The 21354-nt window shown below is 41.9% G+C and overlaps 1 protein-coding gene across 3 annotated transcripts in view; it reads left to right on the top strand.

Annotated features, from left to right (window-relative positions):
* Positions 1-21354, top strand: part of ENTPD5 (ectonucleoside triphosphate diphosphohydrolase 5 (inactive)) — a 21586-nt gene extending 232 nt beyond the window's left edge. The window contains exons 2-15 of one of the 3 annotated variants that reach the window (XM_083838679.1): positions 657-769; positions 3636-3913; positions 5002-5081; positions 7080-7223; positions 7607-7682; positions 9229-9264; positions 10159-10247; positions 12843-12922; positions 14454-14515; positions 15974-16075; positions 16656-16796; positions 17147-17203; positions 18202-18317; positions 18502-21354. In XM_083838679.1, coding sequence (XP_083694805.1) covers positions 3652-3913; positions 5002-5081; positions 7080-7223; positions 7607-7682; positions 9229-9264; positions 10159-10247; positions 12843-12922; positions 14454-14515; positions 15974-16075; positions 16656-16796; positions 17147-17203; positions 18202-18317; positions 18502-18588 — 1332 coding nt within the window. In that variant the 5' untranslated portion in view covers positions 657-769; positions 3636-3651 and the 3' untranslated portion in view covers positions 18589-21354. Of the gene's footprint in view, positions 770-3635; positions 3914-5001; positions 5082-7079; positions 7224-7606; positions 7683-9228; positions 9265-10158; positions 10248-12842; positions 12923-14453; positions 14516-15973; positions 16076-16655; positions 16797-17146; positions 17204-18201; positions 18318-18501 lie in introns of all 3 variants that reach the window. The other 2 variants (XM_083838677.1, XM_083838678.1) reach the window with 2 other exon arrangements.

The raw sequence follows: 21354 nt of genomic DNA, 5'->3' as shown, positions 1-21354 counted from the left end.
GGTAACGGCGGGCGGCTGCCGCTGGCTGGCGGGGGGAGCCCGTGCCCCCGGTACTGCCCTGCCCTGCCCTCAGGGGGCTAGTCCCCGCTGAGGGGTGCTGCAGGGAGGGGGGCAGCCGGCATCGTTACCGGGGTGGGGTGTGGTGGCCGCACCGGGTCGCGGCGTGCGGTCCTGAGGTGGTTTGTTACTGTTACGGCACCGCTGCCACTTCTCTTGGTTAAGGAGCTTGGGTTTAGGCGTCTTGCCTCTGGCAGTCTCGTCGCTGTGCAGCACCCGAGCATTTGGGGATCTTTAAAGCCGCACGTCTTTATACGGGCAGTGCTTTAACTTCGCCGTGTAGTCCCTGAAGTCGCTGACGGGCACACCTGCGCGTGCTGGCGATGAGCGTTTCTGACCCGTGGAACCCGTAACGCGTCTGCCCGGCGCCGCCGGAGTCCCGTCAGCGCTGTCCCCCCGCCGGCCGTGTAAATGTTTTACCACCCGCCGCGCTCGGTTAACTTTCAACTTCTTGAAACGCGCCCCGTGCGCCTACCGGAGCGTTTCGCTGCCGGTGTTGAGTAACGATAAGCTCAAGTTCGTGTAAAGCGATTTGCCTGCGGTTTTATGTGCCTCCGTGCCCTCCCGATCCGCCTGATAACGCAGTCCGCTCCTCCTAGCTGAAAGCCAAGGCGAGGGGAAGAGGGGCAGGCGCGGCCTCGGCGCTCCGAAGCGGCTCTCGGTAGGATATCTCTGAGCAGGAGTAGCTGTTGCTGCCTTCGTCCAGCTCCAGGTGCGTGCCTAACGTGTTTACTGCCGACAGTGATTATTGCTGCTCATCGATGTGGGCGGCAGTCAGAGCCTGTTGATGATAATCCATCTGTTTTACCCACTGAGCTGTCTGCTGGTATTAATGGACTTGCCCTCATATCACTGTTAGCCTGTATTCTCCTCTCTGTTCTTCGTTTCATCCCTCCTGTTGTATTCTGATAGCAGCTAGGATTTTATATTTTTTTGAGAGAAACTTTCTTGGAAATAGTACTCTTCTTTCGCAGTAACTAATCTCTACCTCTTGTCTACCTCCACCCTAAAATTTTTCCTCTCTTCTTTCTTCTGACCTTCTCTTTTCACATTTTCCATTGCCGTTTTTGTTGTACTCTGCCCATTTCCCTCTGCCGTCCCTGACTTCTTACTCTCCTTTTCTACACTCATGCTTCTTGTGGGCACTGGTTTGCTAATGCTCTTTAGTAAGTGGCCTGAAACTCTCATCGAAGAGGCCCAATGTACTTTTTTCATTCTTAGTGAGAGAGGGGACCTTAAGGTTTGTTTTTTTGTTTGTTTGTTATTGTTGTTTGCTGTTTTTGTACTTGGGTGGATAAAGGTGGAAAGAAAGATGAATTCAGGGGAGAAGTAGAGAATGGGAAGTGTGAAATGGTGGTGGATGGCTGAGAAGGGATGCAGAAGTTAATTTTAGTGAATTTAGAGTTTAGGGAGACTAAGACTTATCTATTAGGATATCTGGCAAGAAAAGCTTGTGTTAATGATGGCAGTTGGTTGGATATTTTGGGATCAACTGAGATTGTGAGGCTTATGTAAGTGTCACGTGCTGTCTGTAACAAGACTCTGGAGTTTGTTCTTAAGGCAGGTGCTCAGGTTTTATTTGTGATTGTTCAATAAACAAAATACTTATATTGCATAACAACAACTCTCCTGACCAGCTAAGGTAGTACTCGTTCACGCAGCTTCATGTTCTGTTAAGTGATGCAGCTTCTTGGATTTTCAGCAGACCTCCTTACTGTGATGTAGCAAATGTGGGTAATTCCAGCTGCATCGTAGTCAAATCCCTAGCTATGAAGCTGCCAAACAGCTCAGCACTTTCCATGAACTCTGTTCAGGACAGCAGTTAAAGTTTTTACAGGTTGGAACTAACTTCTTAGTTATTACTGCATAAAATGCAAATGCTTTGGAAACTATGACCAGTTGCAGTTGATGGCCAGGGCTGCAGCATGTTTGTGGAATGATAAAATCACTTCTCACAATCTGTTTGTAAGGCAGAGTGGATCGAGAGTCAGTGCTCCTGCACATGCCTCTATGCCTCTGCTAGGAAAGGGAGGACTCAACTAAAGGTCACAGAAGATAAGCAAGGTTACCCTTCTGCAACGGGCTGGGCGTTTTCTTTGCTCCAGAGATAGCTGAACGCCTGACTGAGTTAGAAAGGCACTCACAGAATGACCCAGTGTGGCGTGTTTAGTGAGAATGGGTAAAAGTTAATCTCATTTTGCTGTAATTAGGGACAAAGGTGAAGGGTTGAAATAATGGAAGTTGTACAAGGGCTGACTTGGGAGGGAAGGGTAAGTGAAGTTCTCTGGGCAGGGGTGAAAGGTGTATGGAAACAGAGGTTACATAAAATTCACACAGAAAGGAAAGGAGAGAGGTTAGGATTAGGAATGGATAATTATACGATAGAGGTTGGAAAGAAAGATGTTGAGAGAATGAACATAGCGGGGCCGAACAGATCACTAAAAGATAATTGAATGTTAGGACTAGAAGCGGATGAACAGGCTTATGAGGTAGAATAGTCAGCGCTGTGGGCAAGTGGAGGGGTAAGCCCATGTCTGATGGGCTGATTGCACCCTCTGTGTGCTGAACGCTCTGGGTGGATGTCAGTGCAGGTGATATGGCACAAGGTGGGGCATCTGGCCGTGTGTTCATTTCTGCTGCTAATGTGCAAACCCCCCTGTTTAACTGGGTGAATGATGAGCCCTATCGTTTTTGTGCCCATGTCTTTCCTTTGTTAGCATTTCCTAGTAAAAGTATATGCAAAGAGTTGCATGTTAACAGAAAGGAGGAATAGTTGTTGTACCTGGATATCCAGTATTGTGTCATGCACCTTACTAGAAGCTGATGTTAAAAGCTATCTAAGTAACCTGGGTGTTCAGGGCAACTGGTCCAGGCATCAATGTGAGTTAGGTTGTTGTTTTCTAATTCTGAGAATGAAAACTGTGTCAGAAGAAGACAATGAATAAACAAAATGAAGGCAGAAATGAGAAGTGTGAAAAATACTGAGATGCAGAGCCGAGGTGCACATCGCAGATCAGTCCCTCTTGTGCAGCACAGGCTTTTCCTGGGGACCAGGATGCTGCTGGAAGGATATGCCCTCGCTCCATGCACTGATCTCTCTCAGCAGCTGTTCATAGCCTGAGATGAAATTCTCTTTGTTTGTCTGAATAACACTTGTGTTCTGCCACGGCGTCTCATGCGTGTAAATATTAGGGCAAAGGGGTTCTGCCCTGAGCTTTTCTTTCATGATATTTCTGTTCAGATAACGTTTGGGCTTTTTGGAGTTTCTGGGGGCCGTAAATATTAAGAACCTTCAAGCCAAGTTGAAAAATTGTATAAGTAAAGTGAGAACTAGAAATATGAGGTGGGGGGATGACTTTGACTCTTCTGCATTTGGGAAGTGGAGAAACCTTTTCTCTGAAAGAACAAATCACTTACATGCAGTTGTAGCACCAAAATACAGTAAGTAACATCTGTTGGATGAGGTGCTGAAAAGCATTTTTCTTTCCAAAATATACGTGTACAGACAGAACTTTTTCTACAGACTTTGTTAGGAGAGGGCTCTTGGTAATTTTTGTTCCTTTTTTTTTTCTTTACAGGAACTACTCCAGCTCTATGATTGCTGATCCATGCTTGACTGCCTCAAGTGGATCTGGCAGGATGGCATCTTCCAGACTCTCCATCCTTCTAGCACTGGTGTTTTCTTCTTTTTCCTTTGTTCTTTCCCATTCAAACAGAGTGATGTGGTTCCAGGATCTCTTTCCACCTAATGTGTGCCCTATAAATGCAAAGGCCAACACTTTTTATGGCATAATGTTTGACGCAGGAAGCACTGGAACACGGATTCATATTTACACCTTTGTGCAGAAGAGCCCAGGTAAGACCCTGTGTCAGTCTGCACCTTGAATTATATCAAGGAATACTTAAATTTTACATATCTGTATATGTCATATTTTATAGCAAATTAAAATCATTAAATTAAAGAGCTATAACCACCAAGGGTGCAGAGGTACTCAAGCTGGCTGCACGTGTAGCAGCCCACAAGAGGATGAATTAGCTTGGGGACAGTGAGTCAGCGAATTTGCAGTGGTTAAAGGCTAGTGGTGAGACTGCCAACAAGCCCTTCAGGGCCACACGTAGTACCTGTGTGGCTTCACATGAGTTCAGTGTTAGCTGGGAAAGGCTGGTACAATGTCCAGCTCTCAGGGACTCACCCTGACTTGTCGTACACAGTACTCGGGGATAGCTTGTAGACCCAAGCTGCTCTGGGAGCAATGGTCACGTTTGTTTGGCTTTGCAGCCAAATGCCTGAGGCCAGTCAGCTCTGTTCAGCTGTCCCTGTGTTTGTGAGCTGGATGAATCACTTCAGGATAGTCAGGAGCTGATTGTATGTGCCTTAATAAGAATTAATATTTCACAATTAGCTTGGAGACAGAAAGGGAAAGAAATTTCATTAGGATTAGGCAATAGTCATACTACATTGCATTTGTGAACCAGAAATTATAGCAAAATGAACATACTTACCATAGAATTATAGAAGGGTTTTAGAAGGTTTAGAAGGGACCTTAGAAGACCATCTAGTTCCAACCCCCTGCCACCGGCAGGACACCTTCCACTAGACCAGGTTACTCAAAGCCCCATCCAACCTGGCCTTAAACACTTCCAGGGATGGGGCATTCACAATTTCTCTGGGCAACATTCTAATTAGAACAATGTGTTAACATAGAATTATAACTTCTAATTATAACAATGTGTTCATAATAAATTGTTCATGAATGTGGAAGATATAAGGGTAGTGTTCTGTTAGATATGTTTGTGAAATGAAGGAGCAGTGTTTGTTTTGGGAAGGAAATAGCATTTGCAAAGGGAAATCAAGGATAGTCACTTTACCAATGTTGAAGACAACTAAGTTAAAGAAAAAGATTTGAGTTGTTGACTGCTTTGTGTAATGTTTCATTTGTGCAGAAAACCTTCCAGAGCTGGAAGGAGAGATCTTTGAGTCTGTGAAGCCAGGCCTTTCTGCCTATGCTGATCAGCCTGAAAAGGTAAGGCTCTCCCTCAATCCCTGTGAGCTGATCTTGCTTCTACTAACATCAGCTGGACTCTATCAAGCAGTTCAAATATTGCTAATTGTAATTGCTGGGAGTCAAGAAAAAGTGTAAAGGTCTCTCTGCTGTCTCTCTAAATCTATTGCTCTACTTCTGTGAATCATTTCTTAAACAGTGAAATGGGAGCTGTTACTTTACATATTTCATCAGTGGAATGATGACTTGATTAATTGCTTAAATGCTAGATCTAACTAGACTGTATGCCTTTGAGAATTTCAAAGAGATAGTTATTTTTGGTTCTAGCAGCATCCATTTTCAGTATTTATTTCCCCTGTAGCTACCCCAAATAAAAGTAAACATATATTCCTGTCTCATATACTAATAATTTTCTCAGTTTTTACTTTTGGCTGAGGTTTTCAGTGCTAGTCACTTTTCAAAAGGGGCATATCTTGTTTTGATTTCTTTGAGAGGTTAGTACTGTTGGGTTTTTCATTTTTAGTCTTGTTACACTGACTAGCAAATAGGATTATTTTCTCTGACTGCTGAAAATGTTTAACTTTTTGTGTATATAGTCGTATTTACAGAAGTTATTTTTTGTTAAGCAGTTAGGCAGAAGGGTAAGAGTCAAAATGCAATTAGCTGGTTAAGTCAGGCCTTAATATTTTCAAAGTGTATTCTCTGCCCCTGTCACCAGACTTTCACTAATTTGTTTGTTTTGATTCTTAGCTGTTATCTTGGAAGCCATTGCACAGTGATATGTAGGACTCAATTCATTCATGATCAGTTCAGGTATTTGACCACCATTTTAGCTGAATAATGATTTTGCTATGGGCAGTTACTGTTCTACTGCCTTAGGACTTTCAATTTCTTGTTCATGTGTGGAACTTTTCAAAACACAGCTGGACAGTTCCATCTTCCACAATCAGATGTCTTAATTAGTATATTAATTTAGAATTGTAGTAAGAAATTTAAGTTAGGTGCAGCCCTCTTTATTTTCAAATGTGAATGGTTGTGAATTCAATACACGTGTTCCAGGCCACTCCGTTGGATCAGAAGTCAGAAATGACCAGCAAGGCAAAAAGAGCTAAAAGAATCCTGCTGTGATACACAGGGCCAGTCCTGAACTAAGTTGCCATTTTCCAGATCCCCTGTGCTGACAGCAAGCTCTTTCACAAGCTAAAGGAGGTGTCAGGGAAGTGATAGATTAGATCCTGTCCCTTGTGTGCTTTAGCAGTCTCAGAGCTGGGGGTTAGCTTAGGGAGAGCTGCAGGTTTCTCAGTTTTCTTAGCTGCATTCAGTGCTGCGGGAATTTGAGTGCAAAATGTTGGGAAAGAGTGAATGGCTTTGAGATTTTTTTTTTTTTAATTTTGATGAGATCTCCCATGATTTCACTAAATTGTCTTGTTTATTGGGTAGGAGAGGAGAAATATCTTCCCCAAAAGACACTTCTAGAAATTTCACAGGACAGTGTTTATTGCTAATGCCAAACTGTAATTATTAGAGCAGTGTAACTAATTAGGAGGCCAGTAGTGATGCCTGTGCCTCATGTGGTAACCTCTCTACAGCTGTCATTATAATTAAACTACTTTCTGTGGGCTCACTTGGAATTCTTATATTGCATTTACTGAAATGTACAGACATTCCCCCTGACTTTTGCAGCTTCAGTCAGTAATTGCACCATTTAGTTTCATCATACTGCAAGAAGTCTAGGTTTGTCGGATACTCAGTTCCCTTGCCTCCCTCCATTCTCTCAAGAAATACTTCCCACAAATTAATTCAATTCCATCTCTCAATATATATATGACCTTAAAATGCGGATATTCCTCTCCTTGTTTGAGATGCCTAGCACAGTTTTTATGCTTCTTTTGGTTGTGGGTGAGATATTTTCTACTACTGAATACTGGTTTTACTAGTTTTGAGAGGGAATTGGGAGGGTCATTTTCTGATGGCCTGTAGGAGGAAACTGTAAGTAAAACAACTTCTTTTTCCTTATAGGGTGCTGAAACTGTCAAAAGATTGCTGGACATGGCCATAGATGCTGTGCCTCCTCATCTCTGGAAGAAGACCCCAGTAGTGTTAAAAGCCACAGCTGGACTGCGTCTCCTGTCAGAGGAGAAGGCTCAGGCTCTACTTTTAGAGGTAATACTAAGGTCTCTTGGTGCAATAGTATTGCTCTCCCTGTTTCATCTTTCATGCTTCAGTCCTCCAGTCTGTTTACCATCAGCAAATTTCAGCTATGAAAACTGACTAATCCCGTGACAGTCTGTAAAGTCTGTGAGTTTCATGCTTTCTTATATAGTTCTGAAATCCTTTTGCTTTGATGTGGATAGGAGGCATGGGGAGACAGACCTAGGATACTTGTTTCTTTCTTTACTGGCCCTTTTACTGGAAGAGGAAGAATTTTGTCTACCACACACTCCTGTCTTACTTTCTACTGCTGCGAAAAAGAAAACTTTCTGTCACTGTCAGAGCAGAACAAGACTCTTCAGACCAAGGCACTGAATCATTATTTCTTTCTTCAGGTGAAAGAAGTCTTTGAGGAATCACCATTTCTTGTTCCAGAGAACAGTGTTAGCATCATGGATGGTTCTTATGAAGGTACGTTTTAGAAGGAGGAAAAAGTGAAAGCAAAGAGGAATGGGGGAGAGAGCAAGAGCAAGCAAGAGAAAGATCATATGAATGTGAGAGGGAGAGATAAATGGTCACCTAAACTGGGGGAAAGAAGAAAAGGTTTCTAGCCCCACACACAGAGGTTTATGAGTTAGCTAGGTGAAGGTTCCTCCAAAACCTTCTAAGGTTCCAGTTCAGAACCTCATCTTCAGAATAAGTATGCAGGCTAACCAGTGGAAGCCTGTTTGTGGTCATTGTGGTCCACTTCTGAAAGATTACATGATGGATATCAGCAAGCTAGGAAGCTTATGGAAAGCGCCTAGTAAATTTTGCAATGTCAGCATTAAAAATAATCTGTTACAATTATCAATTTTGAGGTAAGGTTGGAAGCATTGTGACTATTAGAGAAGAATGAAGGACAATTGTCAAGTATTAAAAAAATAGAAATCTAAATAGGTGATAGAATTATAATAATAAAAATCAGATTGCAAAAATGCAGCTAATAAAGTAACAGAGGAAATAATCTAAAATACAAGAAAAGTTTTAGGCTTGGACTGAGTGATAATTAGTAAATGAATTTGCAGTGCAGAACAGGCCAATGTTGCATTTTGGCTACATATCCAGTTTTAGTACCTTGGAGAACAGTCAGGTAATAATTTTGTATGAATGTCTGATAAGAGCCATCTGTGATGTTACATTCAGTTCTGAACACTTCGTTACGGCAGATATATTGCCAGTTGGAAGGTGTTCAGAGAAAGTAGAAAGAATTATCATGAAGCTTAAACAACCAATGCATGGAGAAAGATTAAAGAGCAAAATCTGTCCATATGGGCCAAGAGGAAAAGAGGAGGAACATAAAAGTCTGCAAGTATTGGATGAAGCATGGTGTAATGCACAGTATGCCACTAGGACTAACAGATGAAGTGTATATCAGGGAGAAGTGGGGCATTAACAGGGAGCAGGACCAATGAGGCATAATAGAGCACAGTATAGCTTGCCAAGGTTTATTTAAAAATCCTACCTCTTGTGCTGTCACGTTTGCCAGTGTTTGGGTGATAATCACCCCATCATCAAGAAAGCTGCTGGAGTCCAAGAGGAGTTGTTTGTGTTCTACTGGTTGCTACTGTTTTTAGTGTAATCACACAAACCACAACATATAAACACAGAGCAGTGTCCATGCAACTTTCAGATTAGGAATTGAAATGCTGACAAAAAAATGCCCAAGGAAACTTGTACGTTGTGTCAGCTCATTGCTTCTCTGTGTATTGTTTTGATATTAGAAGTGATTTTTCTGCATGCTGCAGTTGCACAGATACTAGGAGTGTTCTACTTATCCCACCTTATGAGCTTTTAATACATCAATAATGAATCACATCACTGTTTTGTAAGTTTGAATGAAAGAAATCTTGGAGTGGTTACATTACATTACCTGGAAATCATTGCTAAATAAATAATGTGGAGTGGTGTTAAGAGTGAGCAGGAGGTCAGGAGAGTATTCAGTAGTGATTTTTTTTTTCCTTTTCACTCTTTGCAGGAATTTTAGCCTGGATCACTGTGAACTTTTTGACAGGTAGCTAATTCTGTATAATATCTGTCTCTAAATATGAACTTGAGTCTCTTCTGCAATGGTGATCACCCTAAGTTCCTCTGCCTTGGTTGCTTTACCTTCCTTTTCCTTCACACTGTGGCACAATGCAAAAGCAGTGGATTGTCTTGGGCAAACTGTGTCTCAGAGGCTGAGCCACAGCTGTGGCAAGAAGAAGGCATCTTGATCCAGAAGGTGCCAGGAATTATTCAGGACTGGGAGGCACTGGCAAGCTGTAATGTATGTAGGGGGTTGGTACTGCAGTCTGCCAGAAGGTGGGAAACAGGGTTTTACAACGTTCTTCATTCCAGTGGGAACTATGCAACAAACATGGTGTAACAGGGAACACCATGGTGCTTTAACCCTGTTGGCTCTAGGAAGTTCTGAGAGTGCAATCTAGTGAAGAGAAAAAAAAAAATCAGTACTGCAGTATACACATGAGCAAGCAAAAAAAAAAAAAAGCTATTCTGGGTGAAGACAAATGATAATAGCTGGTCTGCTCTTATTGTACCCTTTTTCTCCTACTGTTCTTCACCAGCTGTATGGTAGTTACAGAATTTATGTACTCTGCAGCAGTCTTCTACAGGAGATATTTTGTCTCTTGCTTTTCAGCCTTTGCTGCATACCAAAAAATCTATCTGCTTTTGTCTCTTCGGAGGTGAAATTGGAATCAAGGGAAAAAAAATCCCATGAATTTTTCTTAATGCCTTCTTTTTGCCAGCTTTTTCTCTGTGATGGTTTTTGTCTTTGAAGGCCAGCGCAGCCTTCCTGTATTTCTGTGCCAACGTGTTAACATTCTGGTTGCCTGAACATACATGCAGTATCCACATTTTAGCATTTTGCCACTTTGCGGTGTTCTGAGCATGATGTTGTTTGCAGGGCAGCTGTCTGGCCAGAACCAGCACACAGTTGGGACCCTGGACTTGGGAGGAGCCTCAACACAAATCACATTTCTGCCGCGGTTCGAGGTGAGGAGTGGTTACAAGCGAGTGGGTCAGGACCTCAAGGCCAGTGGGGAGACCTGGGCACTGCTGTGCTCTGTGCTTTCGTTTTGTCAGCACTGGCACAAGCAGAGCATCTGTGATGTACTGAACATCTGTACGCTTTGACATCAGCAGTTGGCTGATAGGCTCTTGCAGACAGAGGAGCCTGGATAAGGAGGAAGGAAAAAGTAAGCAAATATGTAAAACTAAAGAGAAACAGCTTTTGTTTTCTAGACCCAGGCTGGGAAAGCCCATTGAATGCAGATAATTACTTCGCATTCGATGAATGTAGCACATTTCCAGGGATTATTCTTGCATTTTACAATAAATTTAGGATCTCTTCTGAGTTATTTTTTTTTTCCATTCTAGTCTGGTAGCAGATCCTCACTAAAAAGTATTATGGGGAGGTTGCGATGGAGCAAATGTTCTTGTTTATAATAGCACAACCAACTCCTCTTTTTCTTATTTACTCTCATTTCCTGTGAGAATTCCCATCTCGGTCCCACAGTGCATCTCTGCTGGATTTGTCAGAAATTCTGTATCTCTTTAGAAACAGTTTGAACTGGGATCCAAGTCTGAAGTTTGCTTGAAAAGATTATGTGGATGTTAAGCAGTGGAAGGGCAGTATAGCATTCTGTACCTCAGTGTTGTCATTGTTACCAAGTAGTTTAACATATTTTGTTTACAGGAATTGAAATTCTCCAACAGGTGTTTGGGGACCACAAAGCACATGGTTTTCATATCGGGATATTTTAGTTCTGCTGTGGTGGGTCATGTTGAAACCTGATGTGCAACCTTATCGTGTTCAGCAGAGCCTCTAGGACGCTGGGCTTGTCCTCTGTTTTGTGTTGATAACACCAGCTGAAGTGGGCACTGGACCAACAGGAAAGAGTGTTGCATGTCAGGGGTTTAGAGACTAAATGGAGCTGTGAAGCATGCTGGACTGCAGCTCAGGATTCAAACTTCTTACAGTCTTGCAGGAAAAGGCCTTAAGGGTTTGCTACTGCAGGACCAATGGTGTGAATTAGTAGAGCATATGCCTGCTTCTAGCCTCTATTGTCAAGTTCACACCAAAAAGCACACAGACAGCTCAGGATGTTTCTGAAGAGCTTTGCCCATCTGACAGAACTTTGTCCTTTGATTTGCTGAGGCTTTTTTCCCTTCTATAATCTGAGGCAGTTGCATGTTTGCTCTTGAATTATTTTAGACAAAACACTGTAATACTAGGAGATTCATTAATGAAATACAGGTTTACAGGTAAATAGAGGACATATAATGGTAACTGTAAGGAGCTGGTTTTAAAATCTTATTAGGGTTTTTATGGTTTGGCTATTGCCAAAGTTAAAAGCAATTAAAAAAAAACACCGTAATCATCTGGCTGGTTGCCTGCCTCATTTGGGGAGTGTGTGAAGATTTCAACGTTTTCTTGAAAGCAAGGGTTAGAAGACAGTTGTTTATCCAAACATTTTTTTTCACCACTCTCCTTTTAAAAAGTTTTTGTGATGTAAGGTTTAGGAACAGAACTCAAAATTTGGCAAGATCTGGATGTGTTGGGTCCAGGATGTCACTGACGCTCCTATGCACCCCATCTACCCAAGGACCAAAATAAGCTTCGGTTCGTATCTGTACAGGAGAGATTTAAGCTAAATACTGCCAAATCTCTTTCAGCTTCAGGCAGGCTTCTGTCTAGGACTCTATGATTGCAGATCTGGCTTTTGCTGTATCTGCTTCCTTGAATGGCAGCAGCAGGAACTGTGAAGGTTCAGTCCTCTCAGGTTCTGCTGCTTGGCCCAGAATAGCAGAGTGACTGATAGGAAAGCACAGTGCCAAGAAGGGATGGGAAGATGAGGTCCCTAGCAGAGGAAAGACACAAACTGGGATTGAGGCCTCAGGGACTGGAAAAGAGAAAGGAACAGCACACGAGTCTGAAACTGGTTCAGATTTACTGAATGTGAGAGTCAGTCTGGCAAGGAAATAGGGACCAGTGGGGCAGAGGTGCACACAGAGGGAACGCTGAAAGGAAGACTGGAGGTGGTGAAATAAGAGCTTAGTTTAGAGGGAAGCACTTAAACTAGGAGGTAAAGCAGCACTAAGACTGGGAGTGAGTAGCCACAGTGTTTCTTTAAGTATCAGTCAAATTGCTAAACTTGGGAAAAATCTGGCATATACTTTACTTGGCTTTTATTATTTTTAGTTCCTGAATTGAGATCTCTAGTCTGACTTGGAAAAGTTTACAATGCTAGTGCAGCTGATTGCAGTGGGGACTCTGTGTATATACAGACAAGCAGAGAAGTACTCTGAAAAAATCAGGTATCCTGAATTAGAAAATATTTTCATCCTGATCTGTTTCACTTCCCCATTATACATTGCAGTAACACAAAGATGCACATAAATAAACTCAGTGTTAAATATTGCAAATATTACAGCGGTGGGCACCACTGGAAAACTGTTTTTTGTTTTCAAAGCAGATCAGATGAGCATGCAGTAAACCCTATGGGTATATCTGTGATATTTCATCAGTTATTTATTTTTTGTTGCATAATCAAAACTAAAAGATTTTTTCTTCTGCTTAATTTTTAGGAAACTTTGAAGGAAAGCCCTGGGGATTTTCTTACCTCATTTGAAATGTTTAATAGCACCTACAAGCTCTATACCCACAGGTGAGGAGCAAAAAGGCTGCTGTCTCCAGTGGGAGAATCAATCTCTCTGCAGCCCCTGAGATAACCAGAAATGTCTGTGTTATTCTATGACCAGCTGCTGGGACCGTGACTTTACTAGATTTCTTATCTGCTTGATGTTTTAGTTGAAGTGGAACAAGACATTAGTAGACTGGAAATGTTCCAGGATTATGGTTAATATCACTGTAAGGGAATATTAGCCCATCAAATCAAGAGGACACATTATGAGTCACTATATTTAAGGAGAAGAATTCTTATTACTGGATTCAAACCAAATATTCTGGACCAAGCAGAAAGGTAGATACCGAGCCAGGAGTGAGAATTAAACCTGGTTATGTTTGGAAAGAGGACCCACCTGAGGCTATTTTTTATTCTTAGTTCCAAATAGCCCATCTCATCAGTAACTGGACAAAAATTAAAACCTAGACTGATGGAAACCAACAAGACAACCACAGGCAGCTAATACACACCATGGAGCACAACAGATTCTTGAACCATCTGAGGGAAGTCTTGGCCTGAAATAATTTAATTGTGCTTACTGAGTTAAGCTAACAAGTTTCTGAGATGTCTGCAGTGATATCCAGAGAGTTTACCTGCATGACTTATAGTCCAGTGAGAACTCAACCATGTATAGCAGAGAATCGGTCTCAGCCCATGACTAGTGGGGTGAAGAATATCATCTCAGTTAATTGCAGAATATGTTTACTTGACGGCAAAGCTGGTTTAATAGTCTTCCTCTCCTCCTGCTTGTGTTTACCAATGTAACCGATTGCCGTATTTACCAATGCAATAAATTATATCGCTTGAAATAATTGACATTAAAAATCATCTCCTTAAAAATGAGGGAGATAAGGGTTAATTTAACCTTGAGTATTCTGTAAACACTTGTATTGATGTGACTAAAGGGATTGACAGCCAAACACAGGGAAGGAAATCAAAGGCCAACAGGTTTTTAATCTAACTGCACTGTTAAAGCCAGCAATATGTAATGACATTCTCATAAAAGTTGTTCTCAGTCCTAGCTTGCAGTGAGTACAGCGGTGTTCTGTGGAGTCAGAGATGAAGGCACATCTTCCTTTTAGTGGGACATTCTGCAGTTCCGTTAGTTCTGCCCTAAGTGCACAGTCTTATTCATGTGACATAGGAATGGCCATACTACTCCCCATGCACTCCTCACATATCTTTCTTTCTCCCTTGTTTTTATGACTAATTGAATGATTGTTTTCATTTCATTTGAATGCTTTTTCAATGAATGTCTCGTAGAAATATCACACCATCTCCAATCACTTTCTGCAGTTTTAGATTTAACCGTTTTACAGCTCTGTATGTCTAGGCATTTGTACGTCTGGTACTTGGAATTGTTCAAAGGAAACTATTTTAGAGAGGGCAGAGTAGTGGGAAGCAAAGAACGGAAATCTGTTTTGGGTGTTCCACGATTTAGGAAGACAGTATTGGTGAAGCATACCAACTGTTTAAGAATTTAAACTGTAATATCTTACTTTGTTGTTTGCAGCTATTTGGGTTTTGGACTAAAAGCTGCCAGACTAGCAACTCTCGGAGCTTTGAATATGGAAGGTATGTTCAGATGACAAAACCTCTAGGATTTCTGAAGAGATGGGTAGGTTTAGTCTTGTGTCACCAGCCCATTTCCTGTGTCTTCACTTCTGTATTACATACGTGTTTTCCTGGTATAGATCTGTCCAGAAACAGCCTACCACTTTTTAAAAAGTGTCTTTTGAGAAAGCTGCTTTTCCCTACTTCCATGTTCAGCCAACAGTGAAACTGAGTGCAAATTCCAGAAATGCACACGTGGACACACAAACATCCTAAAGACACAGTCAGCCACAAATACACAGCTTTACCAGCATCCACATAAATGCAAACAGCATGAATAGGTTCTTTTCCCAAGGACTGCTGCTTAGGCCAAACCAATTCACAGGTCTTTCTGGTGTCTGCCTACCTCCTCAGGCTCCCCCAGACCTCCTTTCCTATTTACTTGTCTAGTTTAGCTTGAAGTCCACGGGCATATCACACACACCCTCACTGACTAAACCAAACACGTAGATTCATGAGTGTTTCCAGTCTCTGACCCAGACTGTAAGTCATTCCAATACCCATGCCCAGACCTTGGGCCTTCTGTCCAGTTTCTGGCCAGGACCTGGGATTTTCCCACCTTCTGGCTTCTGACTTGCTGGATAGACAAGGTTGTGTTAATTACTGGAACAAGCGTCGGAACATACCAAGAACGGTTGGGAGTAGGGCTTAAGAAGATAGGACAGACTACAGTGACTGGTCACAGGCCTCAGTCAGAAAAGAGTGCTGAACAGGGGCTTATGATTGCCCCTCTTTATACTTCCCTCCGTTTTCCAATATTTGCTCTTCCCTGAACCATTTCGATCCCCTTTCCCTGCCTTTGATCCTTCCTCTAAACATCCTGTAGTAAGTTTTGCACATTCCCACAGTCACCCTCAAACATTCCAGAGAAGAATGCTTTTTCCGATGAGACCCGTGCTGGCCACAACGAACATGTTTTTTTATCAGTTACAATATTTCTGGTTAAACCTCTTCAAGGCTATATTTAGCAGTTCCTGTAGTGGCCATTGATCAGTGTCTTAAAAGTTTCTGACTTCCTTGCTCAGTTGTTTTGCTTGTGTCAGTTACGTGCTGTTTGTTAGGGTTTGTGTATATGTGTTTAATTAATTACTTCTCGTGATTGTTGTCTTCTGTGCTGATCAGCCATTATCCAGATATCCTTCTACCATTTATCTCTTGTTAACAAATGACAAGCCTAACTGCTCTGCAGCTTGCAGGACAAAATGAGTACAACTTTTCCAGACCGAGACAACACCTTAATACATAACGGTAGTTTAATTCAATTCATAGTTTATGGCAATCTATCAATTCAGATTTCCTTACTTTTGCTTGACAACCTTAATGAAGGTCTTTCAGCCTTTTCTTTTCTAGCTCCACACATTGATTGGCAGCTGTGTTAAATTTTATCCTTTCTGACTCTCCCCTCTGGTTTTCTTCCAGCTGCGGACGGACAAATGTTCCGCAGTTCTTGTTTGCCAAAGCAATTGGAAGCAGAGTGGCACTTTGGGGGAGTGAAGTACCGGTATGGTGGCAACAAAGAAGGTAAAATAAGGCAATGTGATTTCTTGTAAGACAAATCTTTTTCTTAAAGATACTATCCCTAATGCTGCAAACAGCACATGAAGCTGCTCCTATCAGTGGGTAGAACAGACCCATTTAGTGACTGACATTGCTTTGCCTTACAGTGGGGTGGAACACAATTGCTGAGCTGCAGATTTGGTGTGTGTGGAGTGGACTGATAAATTACAACATGATGGGGAAGGAAAGTAAAGTTTTATCTAGCAAGTGGTAGTAAATGTAAATGAGATTCTGCTGACTGCAGAACATAACAATGGGAGCTTTGCCTGAGGCAGAGGAAGCTTTTCATGCACCTACTCTAGTATGCTCAACGCACCTTTCATATTGCTACGAGCTACTCTAACCAGTTTCACCTGATGATGGTGATACGGAGGCCTTGCTGCATGCAGGTGTCATACGGGATTATGGAGAGGATACCTAAGCTCTTCTCACCTCTTCTGATTCTTTAATCCCTGCTTCTTCCCTTTTTAATCCTATTGCCAGTGATTCTTCCATCTGCTGGATGTGCCTCTTTAGCTCACCCTGACTGTGTTTGTCCTGACAGGAGAAACAGGATTCAAGCCTTGCTACTTGGAAGTACTTAAGGTTGTCAAAGGGAAACTGCACCAACCAGATGAGATTCGTGGAAGCTCCTTCTATGCTTTCTCCTATTACTATGATCGAGCAGTTGACACCAACCTAATTGGTAATTGGTTTCGGGTAATCTATTAAATGCAAGTATGTCAACCAGAAGGTAGCACCCTGGAGACTGGAGCTGTGGGGAGCAGGGAAAAGGAAGGGGAAGCAGGGAAAGAAGAAATGCACCAAGTGCATTCAGGGAATGAACACGTATCCTTCAGCGCAGTTTTGATGTTCAGAATTTGGCAGACGAGACTTGTGCTCTGAGCTCCAGTTAGACTTTTAGCTTTGTTCTCTGTTACCAACAGATTTCACTCCTAGCACAGCATCACTGGGTTGTACTCTAGAGTCAACTTAAATGTAGAACTCAAATGTTTTCAGGTCTATGATGATGTTTTATCACCTCTTCTTTTTCAGATTATGAACAGGGAGGTGTTCTGGAAGTGAGAGATTTTGAAAGAAAAGCCAAAGAAGGTAATGGACATGAGACTTGAGATACTGCTGGGGAGGAGAGATCACTGAAAATACGTATAAGGCAGTACTTAATGTGTTTGGCTTCAAAAAAAGATTGTTTAGCCTTTATTCCACTTCCACTCCCATGCCTTTTGGTAGCCAACACCTCTAACTACTGCAGAAGAAAGTATTGAAGAACTGTGACAAGAGACAGTGTGTTAGCAACTTAGCAATTCTGTTCAGGAAATAAGGGAGGTAGCTGATAAACGTCAGTGCAAAGAGGCATACATTTCCTACATTTGCTATATGAAGCTCATCTGTAAAACTGCAACTCTGAGTTATTTAGAACACTGACTTCTGTTAGTCTGTCACCTTAAGTCCTTTTTAATCTCTAACAATATAGAGGAAGAGTAGAGATTGTTTAAGACAACCTCTCTGCATCTCCTTTCCTCCCCCAACCTTATTTCTGAATGCTTGCTCTAGTTTTATACCTCCTCCTTAAAAAAAAAAAACAAAACACTCTCCATGCTATGTATGGCTAAACCTTTAGGTTACAGGGTAAGATAGTACCTCTCAATTATGATCATCCTTATGACAATAGCAGACCATCTTTGTCATCAGATTTGCTTAGTTATGTAGCTTAGGACTGATTTTTTCTAAAATAGGACCTAAGTTCTAATGATATTTCAGATAATTTCCCTACAAACTCAGATGACTTTGGATAGGTGTTCTTGAATGTTAGTGTAGAATCGGCTCCAGTGACTGAGAGGTTGTTTGGGCAACAGCCTCTTCCCTGTCATGCTGCTAGCATGGGTGGGTGGGTAAAGAAAACAAAATAACTGCCAGCCCAGAAGGTGGAGTCCAACTTTACAGAAGAGCTGTGTAGTATGTACCATGTGTTATATGTACCCATTAACAGAAGTGGGAGGCTTGGTTTAGTAGGTTTTAGCTTCAGGGCAGCTCAAGTGTATAATGTAGACAAAAGCTTTTTTATTTTGCTGATTTTTTATTTCCTTTAGTCTGTGATAACATGGAGAGGTACAACTCAGCAAGTCCTTTCCTCTGCATGGATCTCACATACATCACTGCTTTATTAAAGGAAGGTTTTGGATTTAGGGACAACACCCTCTTACAGGTGAGAAAAAGATTTAAATCCTAAAACCGTCTTCCCCCTTTCTTTAACAATCAACATACACTAGTTCCTTTTTCTGGCTAACTACCTACCACGTCTTTCCAGTGTTATGTTGTAGTTGCTGTTATCTGTGCAACCTACAACTCTAGAAAACTGTTGGGAACAACTTCCTTTTCTTCCTTCATAGTTAACAAAGAAAGTGAACAACATAGAGACAAGCTGGACTTTGGGTGCTACCTTTCACTTACTGCAGTCTCTGGGGATAACGTATTGAGCTGTGACATTCCTGTGGACTTCAGCATTTCTGAAAGTTTGACAAAGCAAATTGAAATCTCCAGGTATGTTGTTCAGCTGGCATCAGTCACAGAGCACAGCGTGGACCAAAGCTATACAACAGATCTTCACCTGGGAGTGGCATCACACATAATGAAATTATAATTTATAATTGTGATTGTCGTAAATGATCCAGAAGCTGCCTTCTGAAAGTCAAAAAGCCTAAATTCCAGCAGAGTATCTGCAAGGGGCTCAAAGCCAGCTTTCACCAGCACATTTGTATAGCATCCCATTGCTAAAAGCACAGTATACCCGGCACATGGTGGTAAACTACAGACACATGATTTCTCCTCCTCCCTTTTATTTTAAGGCATACAGAATTGATGTTTGCTTGGGAGACATTAAATACAGACATTAAAGATGGCACCAGCAGTCATTCAGAGAAAACTGAACAACTGTGGATGCTTCCAGCCTCAGTGTTCCAAATATCCAGCTGTTAGCTTAGCAAATACATTACAGGAAGACTCCAGTCTTTCAGGGGGCCTGCTATAAGCACTCTTTGGGTATGATTTTCAGAAAGGTGTTGGCTGAAAAATAGGTTGTACCATACCACTTATTTCTTTAGGCAGCAGGAGTTTCTTAAGCAGCACGTGTGACCTACTGTTTGTGTTCCTACCTTTGTGCTGCCTTTACAAGTCTGTGCAGCCATACAGTACGTCCGGCAACCAGACCTGATAACTTGGTTCATTTACCATCTAGTCATAACACACCGTTGTGCTGGCACAAAACTAGGCACCACTGCCAGATAGTTAAACTCCGCTGCCAAAAGAAATGTTTGTCACATTATACCCACAACGAAATTAAGGATGCATTCAGATGAAACATCTGATCTAGTAACAGCTCACTTTGCTATGACCATCTTCTATTCAACACAGAACATGTAACTTAAAGATGAATTTACCTCTCTGTTCCTAAAACTGGGGTATTACCCATGTGACTAAGGGAAGCTTATATTCACCCATGTCTTGTGATGAACACTTTGTTCCTGTCAAGCATTTGCACTTACCATATGCTACCACACACCTTTCCCAGTTCTGTGAAACACAAGACTGCCCTCACAATACCTTCTCTGCAAACTGGATTTGAAAATAACTGGTAACATCTAGCAAGGGGAGGAACTAGTGCACTCACATCCTAACGCGCCAAGGATGTTAATACTTACCAAGCAGTGGAGAGTTAGAACTTTGCCTTACTGTGAACATTAGTCCTCTTCCTTGTTAGCAGTGCAAGTTTGACTATGGCTGATTAAGTTACCCCATTTTTGTATCTCAGGTTTTATGGCACTAGGATACAACGCATGCTTTTGAGTGAACAAGTTTAGTCAACAATAGGAGTCCAGGGGGCGGGGATGGAGCTGCCTGTACCTGTCCCACCTCTGACAACTTGCTGTAAATTCAGACTGTTTCTTTGAAACATGAAATGAACATCCTACCTATGCTCCTTACCAGAATCTGTTAAGAGATCCATGTTGGGAAATTCCTCAGTGGCAGACCAAACTTCTGTTCCATCTTCACTAGGAGCTTCTGTTTTAACACGAAGAAAGTTAACTGTGGAGTCCAGCCAGGATGCTGGCCTCTTCGCAAACACAAACCTTTCTTCTTCCCCGCCTTAATATTTGACAAAACTTAGTAAAACTTAGTATACAGTTTGGTCTCAACAAGGTGACTGAAAACATATTCATTTTCTTCTGAGTGAACATTTTTCTTCACCTTTGCATTCTTGGAAAATACAAAGTAGGTTGCAGTGGTTAATAGCCAGGTGCGTTACTCCTGAAAGTTAACTCATGTAATAATACAAAAGGCTTCCAGTCTGAGCCAGTGCTACAACACACCCTCTTACTAGATCTTGGGGCCAAGAGGCTATATGCAGTGAGGCTATATCTTAAACAGTATGACATGGTGGGACATCACATGTAAGGCACAAGGAGCAGCGTATCTGCCAACTGAATATACACGAGCCCTGAGGAGTACTTACAGGTTTGGTTTTGTCTGAAGGGAGGATGCCTAGAACAAGATAGGTACCGTGTAGAATAAGCTTCTTTTCTGTGTTCTTTGCCTCAAACTCTGGTACTACAAATCCTAGGTGGGAGCATCTGCTAGCCCGTACCAAAGTTGCATTAAATCTGAATGCTCAGGGCCTTCATTTGTCAGTGGCACAATTCATTAACTGAAGCTTAACTGCTGCTCTCTATCAGGGGCTTGATGCTGCAGTCATAAGAGAAACAAAAATTCAGCTCAAAGGTTTCTTTTGCAAGAAACTGCAGAATTGAGCCCCTGCTGTTTACATCTTACTAAAGGTGGGTTGAGGATACAGAGAAGCCAGTCAAGTCCTCACACTTACCCTAGTGCAATGAGATTATTTATTAGCTTAACTGAAGACTAAGCAGCCTTTTAAGGGAAGAGTTTTGCTTGCATCACTGATTTTTATCTCCTTCTTCGTAACGTCTTTTATCCTCACTAACAGGAACTGACTAGTATAATATGTGTGACTGAAGAAGCACAAGTAATGGTTTTCAGTCAAAAACTTATGTTGAATTCTTTGTGGTGTTAATTCCTGATACTGGTTAACTGTACATGTAAATTGTGCCCAGCAGCAGTACTCACTCATGTTGTGAGTCTCAAATGTCTAACACAGGAGGCTGGTGTTTGGAACCTAAGAATGTCTTGAATTTCTATTTTAGTAATTAAAGCATTTTTAACAATATTCA

The sequence above is a fragment of the Anser anser genome, assembly GCF_964211835.1.
Source record: "Anser anser genome assembly, chromosome: 5".
NCBI lineage: Eukaryota > Metazoa > Chordata > Aves > Anseriformes > Anatidae > Anser > Anser anser.
The sequence above is the reverse complement of the archived record's forward strand: the minus strand, read 5'-3'. Positions and strand labels throughout refer to the sequence as shown.